At 38.8% G+C, this 11,597-nt stretch overlaps 1 protein-coding gene across 1 annotated transcript in view; it reads left to right on the top strand.

The window, feature by feature from the left end:
- The first annotated feature begins 229 nt into the window (after nucleotides 1-229).
- LOC104922010 (potassium channel subfamily K member 2) overlaps nucleotides 230-11,597 on the top strand; it is a 33,019-nt gene continuing 21,651 nt past the window's right edge. The window contains exons 1-3 of the mRNA XM_019270604.2: nucleotides 230-593; nucleotides 2,024-2,343; nucleotides 11,063-11,180. Of these exons, the coding sequence (XP_019126149.1) occupies nucleotide 593; nucleotides 2,024-2,343; nucleotides 11,063-11,180 (439 nt within the window). The 5' untranslated portion in view covers nucleotides 230-592. The remainder of the gene's footprint in view (nucleotides 594-2,023; nucleotides 2,344-11,062; nucleotides 11,181-11,597) is intronic.

Consider the following 11,597-nt stretch of genomic DNA (forward strand, 5'->3'; position numbering starts at 1 on the left):
GTGTATATATATATATATATACTGTATATCTAAATTTGTCATCTGAATGTTGAGTTTTGCATAATCCACATCTCCCCTAAATATTATTTCCATCCACTGAAATTTAGCATTTTGCCTGCATCACCTTTGAAGTGATGGACAGCAAACAGCTCCCCTCTGTCTCTCTTCCTTCTCTCTCTCTTTACAGCAGGAGCGCATAGTGTCCAGTGAAGCGCAGCGCACCCAGCGAGTCACACTGGTTGGAGTATCTCCGCTTCCCCGCTTCATCCAAACCTCTGGGTCCTTCCAAAAAAGCACCTCACACACTAGGCGCAGTGTCACCAAACACCCGTGTGGATTTCAGCGATGCGTTTTGTTCCCTTTACGCTCCGTTCTGGTGCGTCTTGTTCTGGTGAGAACGCAATGTCCTGGATGTATTTTCTCCGAAGATTGTGAAGTGGAGGGAAGCGCAGCTCGCTTAAACCATGTGGAGAGCCGCCACGTCCCTTGTTGGGAGCAACGGAGGCAGAAAGCGACACTGATAGGAAAGCATTATTTTTGCGCTTCCTTGGATCCTTCGATGAGGAAACAAAGAGAGACGAGATGGTAGAGAAGTAAGTGCGTTAACAACTATTTCACACTGCAAAAATGGAAAATTATACTTCTTTTTTTTTTGCATGACTTGTAATAACAGTATAAACTGTGGATGATCAGAGAGTGATGATGAAGCTAGGGAACAATTTCCATATGGAAATCCTGAGGTATCTGTAGTTTGATAGTGAGTTTCTAGTGAATTTGGGAAAAAAAAAATTATATCACAGCATTATAAATGAACATATTTGTAGCTTTTATGATGAATATAAGATTGATTTCTGCACGTAAGGCTTCATTTTCACTTAGATGCAGTTGTGTAACACTAAAAATATAATTAAAATTTCTATGGTGTCAGCTCACTGAGTGAGTGAATCTCCCCAATGGTTGTTTACTGTAAAATACTGTATTTGAGTTACCCTTATGGGGTAATTATGTAATTGCATCTTCTGTAGCAAGCTGTTTGGAAAAAGGAAGAGTGTTTAATTTTTAATGAGCTCCCATTCAGCTGTTGTATTTATATGTATTGTGGGACCCAAAAGCAACAAAATCCCATCAATTCCTGTAGGGAGACAAATGTATAAGCCTGTTGCGCATCATTGTATATATTATATATTATAATTATGTTTCATCCATGTTATGTTTTTTAGGTTGTGATTATCTGTATTTATTTGTATTACTCTGCAATCAGGTAGAAATCACTGATCTTTCAGATCAGAAGAGGAAGCCAGATGTAAGTGTAAATGTTGATGTTGGAGAATGACAGGTGGTACTGTAGGAAGTGTGCTGCACTGAATGAGAGCTGCTCTACCTGCTGTGGATCATCGTGGTGTGGCGCTGTTCTGCTGGTTTCTTATTGGAAGAGATTAAAGAATTAAAGACTATAAAACAAAATCTGACACTTTAAGTTCCCATGTGTTAGATGTATCTCTGATGTACTGAAAGCCTGCCATTCATTTGTATTTTAAAGGGTTGGAAATAATAAAGGCCATTATAAAGAATAATTGTGCAGAGGTGGATCTATACTGGAACATTTAATATCCAGGAGTGAAGACGTTGTAATTGCCAAAGTAAAGTGAAGATCACCCAACTTTCTTCAGATGGCTATTGCCTCACACACTTATTGGGTTTATCAGTTAGTCCACTGACAGAAAAATTATCAATATTTTAATTTTAAGCAGACATGTGAAACATTCTTGGCTTGTCAAATGTGGGGAATTTCTGCTTTTGTTTGAATTACTGCACACTGAATATTTTGAAGTTTTGGACTGTTGATTGGACAAAATGAGACATTTGGAGACTTCACCAGACAGTTAATAGGTCAAATAGGATTATAGGAGTGCTAACGATTCTTGGCGAGACACAATAAGACTAAGACTAACGTTGTTTACAGGGAGAGCCTCTTGTAACGACAGGACAAATTGATCCACATTAATCATTTCCTTCCTCACAGTGGCCGCACCTGACCTTCTTGACCCGAAGTCTGCCTCCCACAACTCCAAACCTCGCCTGTCGTTCTCGGCCAAACCTGTGGTGCTGAACACCCCAGATGATGATGATGAGTGCGACACCCGGACCATGGTCATGAGGTGGAAAACTGTGTCGGCCATCTTCTTCTTGGTGGTGCTTTACCTCATTATTGGGGCGACGGTGTTCAGAGCGCTGGAGCAGCCTCATGAGAGTTCTCAAAAGCTGGCCATTCTTGCAGAAAAACTGGACTTCTTGGCCATGCACGCCTGCGTAAACTCTTCTGAGCTGGAGGATTTGGTCAAGGTATGTGAAAGCATCAACATTATATTAATAATTCAGATGTTTCTGCAGGACCTGGTGATGATAAAATACATTTCAACACTTCACACTGTGTGGACAGACTTTCAATGAATAGCATACTGTATTTTACACACAGAGAGAACAATACAGGACACAATGACTATGAGTACTGCCAGAGCTTTATCCCGGGGATATTTTTCCAGCGATTAGAGCCAGCTCCTGAAAAACTAGTTTGTTTTTATACATTTGTCTATTTTTATACACATTTATTCTCCATGTTTTTTAAGCAAGGCTGCTATAATTCTCTACCCTGGTTACCTGTTTAGTATAATCACCATGTTGATGAAGGTCCCCTAAACCTTAAAGGTCCAGTGTGCAACATTTAGGAGGATCTATTGGCAGAAATTGAATATAATATTCATAGGTATGTTTTCATTAGTGTATAATTACCTGAAAATCAGGTCCTCTTACGGTACATGGAATTTCTACAGTAACACAGAATGGACAAATAAAACACCAACCACCAACAAACCAAATAGGGCCGGTTGTGTTTTTCTACATTTTGGCTGCTGTAGTTTCTCCCACCTGCTTGGTAGGCAAAAATGCAGCCTGACCACTAGATGCCACCAAATGAAACTCACTGGACTTTTAACAAAGTCACTATTTTAACCAAATCTTTCACCAAAGCATCATCACATAATAAAACACATATGACAGTTTCTTCGAACAAATGATGTCGTCCTGCTGATGAGATCAGAGAAAATACTTCTATCTATCTTTAAAGGGTAGTTACCAAAGTTTCCAAAGCTTCCTGCCACAGCAGAACTACCCTTATATTCCACAAGTATTATACAAAATACCACAGGGCACTATATGACCTGCACTACTTGAAGTGCAGGTTGTATTCCCTTAAAGCGATGCTACTCAGATGTCAAACATATTTAAATTGCTTTACTTTGTGTGGTTTCCTATAGCCAAAAAAGATGAATGAATGTCGTAATATTGGACTCAGTACAGATAAGTAATACTAAAGGATTAATAACAGTCCTGGACAAGTCGTCTGCTCATGAAATAAGTAATTGATTCATTTTTCAATTACAAAAATGTCACATAAAAATGCACTATAAATATCAGTATTGAGTGAGGAGTTTTCTAATAAAGGACATCCACTGACTTCATGACTCTTCCTGTATGGATTACTGGATCTCACCATCAACCGGAGTTGATGAAAAGCATTTCCTCTTGGGGAATCTAGCTGGCATATTGGACTTGTGGATGATGATTACTTCTCTAATGTGCTAGGACTGAAAGGTCTTGAAATCCCAGGGGACACTGATTTGTCTGCTGCTGATAATTTTGGCCCCTTTAATGAAACAATTATAGTTATCTTTATAGTTCCTCAATACAAACAATAATTTTGAATAATAGTAATCTGGTGAAAAGATCTTGTTGTAACACCTTTTCTCATAATAACAAGAAAATGTCACGTTTAAGATTACATTTACTGCTGTCAGTGTGAGTATTTGAATAAACCCATGACATTAATAGAGTGACTGTGTCCATTAAATACATTCTTCCATTCAGTAAAATTGCTATTTTCCAATATAACATAATATGTTTTTTGTTTTTTTTCTTATTAGTAAGCGAGTCTGTTAATGAGATTCTGTTCTCTTTCCAGTAAAGCAATCAAACATTTAAGATGTTGCAATTATTCCTTGTGGCAAAGCATCAGCATCCATTGTAGTCTCATGATGAAAAAAAAAACTCACAGTAACAAGGAAATGTTCAATGATACCGCCTGGTAATTATGAGAAAACTTTCTGGGTATAACGAGATACTGTGTGAATTAGTTTTTCTCTCAACAGTTCAAATGAGTTCATATTAACTATGAACAAATATTGTAGGTATAATTCAATTTCCTGAGGAGTGGAATAAGTATCGTTTTTTTTTTTGTTTTTTTTTAAATTATCTATCAATGTTTTCATCTTACATTTACAATATAGACCCTCACCATATTGAAACTGAACTAAACTGACAAGCATTTATTATCAAAACATGTTCAGTGCTATTCTTCTAAGCGTTTTTTATTAAGAGGAGTGGGTGAGAAATAGTAGTTATTTGGCATTGAGATGCTGAGTTAATGTTTAGAGATGATGTTGTTTTCTGTCATTAGATCATCTATCAGATTGAATGCTAGATGCTGATCTCTTCTCAGTAATTGACTTAATGAGGAGCAGGCCCTGGACATAGGAGGGGAGTGTGTGCCCCTGAACCCCCTTTTACTTTTACATTAACAACAAAGCTGCTTTCTTGTTTCTGATAATCAAAAGAAACTATCTTCTCTCTCATCTCTTAGCTGCTGCCTCTAGGCGTCACCACAATGAATCATCTGTTTACATCTCACAACCAAACGGTTTAAATAAATCTTCTCTCTCATTTTTGTTATCATCACCATTTCTAATTTTTCCTGACCCTTAGCAGCCCATAGCTTGCATAACATAGTCACCGTAGTTGTCGCTGTTGCTTCTGTCAGTGGTGAAAACATTTTGGTATAAATCATTTAGATTGGAGGCAGAAAAAATAATATAAGCAGCTAACTGTAGCAGCAGTTATTATTCAGTCAAGAAAGTGTAATGCCCATGCGAGCAGCACATTGGATAGATTCCTGTGAAATCTTAAAGAATTGTACATTGTATGGTCTGTTATATTTTGTACTTATACAAGTAAATATCTAAACATGGACTACTGCAGAGACGTATGTAACACTTTAAGGCACAAAGACACACATTGCGAACTGTTTCACTTAATTTGAGGAAACTGGATCATATTTTATGGAGAAAAATGTTGATGCCTCAACTCTCTGTCATTTCCAGAGTCTATTGATGGACAGTAAAATCAGTTGCAGGGAACTACAGCTGCTGTTAGCTAACGTTAGCTCAGTTTGTTAGCTGGGCTGCACGGACTGTGAGGTCAGAGCACTGGGGGAGTGTTAGTGTTTGTACCACGGGTGTTTTAGATCTGGGGTGTGCGTGAGTGCTGGTGGGGAGTGGAGCTGGTGTCATGCCAGAACAGGAGCTGGGCAAGCAGGCAATGTAACTGGTCTTAGCAACCTCTATGGACGTTATGACAGAGGCAAAAAGACCAAATAGTACAAAGTAAGAGGCTGCCAGACAAGTAAATTTGGCAACAAACATCATCTCCTGTACTGTATGACCTATTCCATCTAAGGCTTATGTCTCAGTACACCCAAAAGTTGGGTAAAAACTGCTCTATTGTTAGGCCTGATTCTTTCTGTCACTGACCTTTTCACTGAATCAGTCTGTGCTCATTACAGTTTTTAAAAAAAACGTCTTAGTCAAGGCTCTTACAAACATACTGCAAAGTGAACAGAATTAATTATTGACTCAAGATTTTAAGCTTGTGAAAACTGGGCAATTTGCCTGTAGGAGACATTTGACCGTGCTTAAATGTTTTCTGAATGCCATCCGGCTAATTGTGCCTAGCAAAAGTCTTTCAAAAGTCTATCTTTGCGATTTTACCAGACAGCAGTCTGACCAAACAGCTCTGTGCATCATCCATCAGACAACGCCGTGAGTTCAGCCTCCTCCTCAAGCAACTATTTCTCATCTGATGATTTAGCAGCTTCAATACAGGTGTCCCCCACTCACTTTTACCTAATTATGTACACACACACACACACACACACACACACACACACACTGATCCCACTGATCAAAAGCCAGTCAGGAGAGGATTGTGGAGAGATGTGCTCTCAAAGGGAGTAATTAAAAAAGTGAGTGTTGTCAGAAAACCTCTGATGATTCAACCTCTCCTGGCTGTTTGGCTTGGAGACAGCCAGTGTGGTCTTCACATGATCATGTCTTATCATTTCCCTTGGCCATAGCTACCATGCATATATCTGATTGCCAATATATCTGATGGCCCACTTTGGCCGGGAAACAAAGGGGCTGACTGAGCCAAGCCAAGTCTGATTGTGTGATTTGCTAAATGATGTTTATAGAGGCACGGTGAATGTGGGTTTTCAGAATTTTATCTTTGAACCTTCCCCTTTGTTGTATTTGGAAATGATTAAGGGTAGAATAGCCCAGATGAAACACTCAACTATTGATGTGTTCACCTTTGTTCGATATGATTATTTGGTCTGTGAATACATTCGTTTCATCTGCACGTGTGTAACCGGATCAGCTTCATCTGTTGGTTATCTCATTCTGGGTAAAATCTTTACACTGAAGCTAGTGCCTGTACTGTCAAGTTGGATTGTAAAATACATGCATTACTTTTATTTTGTTTGGTTATTGTCAAGAAAATATGTTGCTCTTTAGTAAATAAGTGTCTAACTTATTTTGTGTCTAGTACATTTCGATGAGGTTGGTGAGAGTAAAACAAAGACAATGAGCTAAAGGACACTAAAATGTAAGATAGAGCTGACTGCAGATTCAGATGATTTTACTCTCAGTTCCTCACAGTGAGCTGGGTTTAGGCTTCTCTGGGCTGCACATGAACAAACATGTGAACATGCACATACACGACATGCATGGGTGTATTGTATGTGTCCATGAGGAAGCAGTGAAACAAAGTACAATGTAAAGAAAACAGGAAATGGAATTTTCACCCCAGTGACAGTGTAAATAAACCATCCATGTTTATGTCAAAGTATCTGGAGATGAAGAGAAGAGTTTATTTTGGTAGCAGTGCTATGTTGAAATGTACACCCAAACTTAAAATAATACGCGTTATTAAGATTTAGGAGCTGCGTAAGTCGGCTCCTCTCTAAATCTCTCTCCACAGAGTCATATTTCCTGCTTCAGGCCACACATAGTGCTTTGATCTGGTATATATTTTCACATTTCCCTCAATCAGTATTCATCCATGCTGGTAATTTTGGTTTTCTTTGTCATTTTTATTGGAAATGGCCAATATGAAAACTATGGAGAGTGACGCCTTCTTTCAAGCACCATAAACAAAAATAGCTTTCATGTACATTGGTGTCTTGGGGTGGAGGATATCTCCACTTTATCACTATCACGTTATCAATTTCTACAGTGTCTGTGCATGTCAACTAAGCTATGGCTATGGTTAGGGAAACATCATCATTATTGTTAATTAAAAAAAGGTATAGGTTAGTGTCAGGCCTTTGATTTAATGTAAATTCCACATCCTTACTTACCATGTTGCTATGTTACATATATTATATTGTGTCTCCTGCACCGGCACAATGATACTGGGCTGAGGAGTTGATAAAATACATGATTTTTGTATTTTGAGCAAATTAACCCTTTAAGCTGTTGTTTGTGCCTCTGTGCTTGTCGGCTTGTGTGGATAAGCAACACACCATGTGCCATCAGCCCAGCCTATCTCTTCACCTGCTGGCCTACTGTATCAGGTTATCTTGTGTGTCGTTTCCTGAGTGCTGACTTTTCAGTGCATTATTCATCCAGTTCAGCTTTTGTACACTCGATCTTTTACTTCCTTATCACACTCGACAGTCGTGGGTTAATGAAAGCTCCCTCAGTTTCACTGAGGATGATGAATCACATCAGACAACACCCTTACACTGTGATGACCCAAAACGTGCATGCGTGGACTCAGAAAAAGCTGACAGTGGTACTGTAAGCAGTACTGAACATCATTATTGTAGCATTACTACTCTGTTCCTGAAGGTTTATTGATATTAAATACAAATAATGGAGATCATTAAAAAGAGCTACTCCCGCACTAGTACATTTATTTATTCAAGTGCACTACACAAGAATCAGATCTTTTTTATTGCTCTGAATGAAAAAAATGTATACATAGGGGAATAAAAGCTTTAGTCCAGCAAAGCTTCTTCTGCTATTTATTAGAATTTGTACCAATGCAGCAGTTCCTGCTTCGTCTCTTGAGGTCTCCGAGTTTTTCCCTTTCATTTGTCTCAGTAATGATTCTTCATCTTGAGAATCTACTTGGGCCTTACTGCAGCGAAGTGACAGAGCCAGTTTGAAACGAGCTGCTGAGATCAGATTAATCCAGCATTCAGAGGAGTGGACCATTTACTCAGCCTTGCACCCTATACTGTCGCTGTGAGAGTGTCACACTTTCCATTATAGCAAGATGGGTATGAATTTTCCTGCACACCCTACTCTAATAATACACTACTTTTTCACATGCTCGGAACGACATGAGAAATAATAAAAACCAAAGGAGTTTCATGAGACATGAGAGAAGTATCAAATCAGAATCTGTGGAAAGAGAATGAATGTCCTTCAGCCTCATTGTTGCAGTTCTTATAGAGACAAAGATGCTGTCCAAATACAGATCTGTCGAATCAGTGCAGTCCTGTCAGTTGAATGAGAAATGGTTTGTCATTTTCTGTCATCCATTGTGGACCGACTAACCTGAAGTAACATTTCCCTCACTCTGGATCAGTTTGATTTGATTTCATTTTAATGCCTGCATCCAGGAAAGTTATTCTGGTCAGTTTGACATTAAAAGTGTATTTTCGCCAGTAAATGTATTGTTCAGTCGTTCACCACGATGGTCTCTGTGGCTTCAAGCTTGTCAGTTGGTTCTTCCTTCTTGCAAATTTAACAAATAATCCATTTTGACATTTTGTCTATGCATGATCTGAAGTTTTATTCTTTAATATAACTGATGCAACTGTGCTTTACTCTTATGTTTTTTTTTACATTCATGTTGAGAGTAGCAGAGGACTGCATACAAATCTGTGCATAAAAATGCACCAGAATGCTGCAAATAAAGTGACTAACTCTCAAAATATCATAGGGGATGACACCCAGACCTCCTCCTTGACCTTTTGGGGTGGCTATATTTCAGACAGTAGCACTGTATCATACCAAAGCGTGTACTGTATGTACACCTAGGCAAGGCAAAATGTGATACGGACACAGTATCCTCTAGTGTGTTCAACGGAACCTAAATAAATATACAATGACCAGTTGGACTTTCAAAGGAAAGTGAGCCAAGAAACATCGCCGCCCATAGTTATATCACTGTTGTTATTTACAGTGTGGAGTGTGTTGAGTTGTCTCAACAGTATTTTCTAACATTTAAATCATGTAATAACCCGACATGTTTGCATGAATGTTGTTCACAAGCTGCATATCCAGCCTCCAGACAGCAGAGTGTGGATCGAATACATAAAATGTGTCTTGCTGGCACACCATCCACCTTGACCAGGCGAGGCACGGTATCCTCTCCTCTCGTGCAGTCAAGTTAGCAATAATAAATATGCAATGTCTAATTAGACATTCAAAATAAAATCTACTGAGAAACAGGTAACATTCCCAGTTTGGTTAGGTCATGGTTTGACTATATTTATACTGCTGATGCACGTCTTTGAATGTCTGAGCTTAACTGCTACTCAGGTCTATGTTTAGGTAATTGTGGGTGTGAGATGCAGTGGTGTGCTTTTCCTCCAGCTGGTGGCTTCATCCACCCTCTTGTCTCCTGTCATGAGAGCACAGCCCTGAGCGAGAAAACATGTTGTTCTGTTTCCTGTAAAGCCGGGTTTCTCACACTCAGCCGACACTCGTGTCACACTTAGAGTCACCTGGGGAAAAAGATAATCATCACAGGACTGACCCAGCTGGTATCACATCACAGCCACAATCATGGTTTTGGTACAGCTTAAAATGACATTGTTTTGTATTTTTTAATAACAATTTTAGAGGATCAACAAAATACAAATTACATGCTAATAACCCGTGTTTCTTCAACAAGAAGGGAAATCATATTAGTATTCCAGTATTTTGGGTAAAGTACCTCATTTAGCCCAACTTAACCACAACTTTGTCTAATAATGGGTACTGTAAGGGCTTACGAGATGTTGATTGTCAGTTATACCTCCAAACCACAGGCTGGCTTGTTAAACTCTAATGTTGTATTTTTTGTTTCTACATGTAATATGATTGAATAAGATTAGATGTAATTGTAATCAGATGACTGGATATAATAAGATTTGATGTGTGAATAAACCAGGGCATAATGGCCTATTTGTGTCACTGTACATGACAGTAATTGCACTTACCTTATGTACTCTGGTTGTAGCTGAGAAGCTGGCTGAGTTGAACTCTATTTCTTTTTCTTTCTATTTCTGACCATGTACCCTGACGTTGTTGGTCACTGGTAAACACACGTGTGATAGATCCAACCTGGCGTGCCTTAATCAGGGTTAGAAATAAAGTTATTATTATAGAAAAAATAAAAAACAGAAAGACAAAGACACCACACCTGTACAGTGGCTTTCGTTATTTCGTTTATTAGTATATTATTGGCATGTTATTAGCAGAGTGCCTTCACGCATTATAACGTGTTAAAGTGTTTGATCTAGACTATCGATTTAAACATTACTGTGTGAATTGAGGCATGTTGTCTACACTGTACATTACAACTGTGTCTGTTGTCTAAGTAGTCGGTGTGGCAGCCATGCTTAAATTAATAATTTGTGAGTTAATGTTGTATGCAAGTTATTTCTTTTCAGCCCACAGTGATATACATAACTATGACTTGATCTTTAATAAAAAAAAAGTGCAGATATTTAAAATTCAAACCTTTTCTTCTGCATGTTATGAATTAGTTTTGGTTTATCTTGGTTGTTGCACACCACTAATTTTGCCATCATGCCACAGTCTCCACTGGGAAATGATGAATTATGTGCTAACTTTTTTTTATTCTCTTTTGTTTTTTCCACCTTCCGCTCCAGCAAGTGGTTTCAGCAGTCCGAGCAGGTGTGAACCCTTCTGGAAATTCATCCAATCAGATGAGCCTCTGGGACATTAGTTCCTCGTTTTTCTTTGCTGGGACTGTTATCACCACTATCGGTAAGTGGTTTCTCACTCTCAGTCCTCATTCTTGTCCTCGTAGAAGCTTCTGGCAGTATTTCACACTAGTAACATGCAATACAAAGTGCAGAGACAGACTGCACATTTATATTTTCCCCCTTCGTGTAGTAAGCCAACTGAGGCACAATGCAAATCTGATGACCATTCTGCCATTAAAATTGCACTTGAGTAGAAAAATTACACTTCCCAAGCATTGCCCTTTCTACTGTAATTCTGTAGTGTATATTACACTCTCTGCTGCTGTAAGTACAAAACCTGCATCGCCTCCTCACCCAGATTGTGCTTCATTGTACCAGGATTGCTTTTAGTTAGTTGGACACACTGACTTGTGCCCCAACTTTTCACTTGCCAAACCAACCAGGTATACCAGGATCCAACTCAAACCCAAAAGGTGTA

This window comes from Larimichthys crocea, chromosome XI (assembly GCF_000972845.2).
Source record: "Larimichthys crocea isolate SSNF chromosome XI, L_crocea_2.0, whole genome shotgun sequence".
NCBI classification, from domain to species: domain Eukaryota; kingdom Metazoa; phylum Chordata; class Actinopteri; family Sciaenidae; genus Larimichthys; species Larimichthys crocea.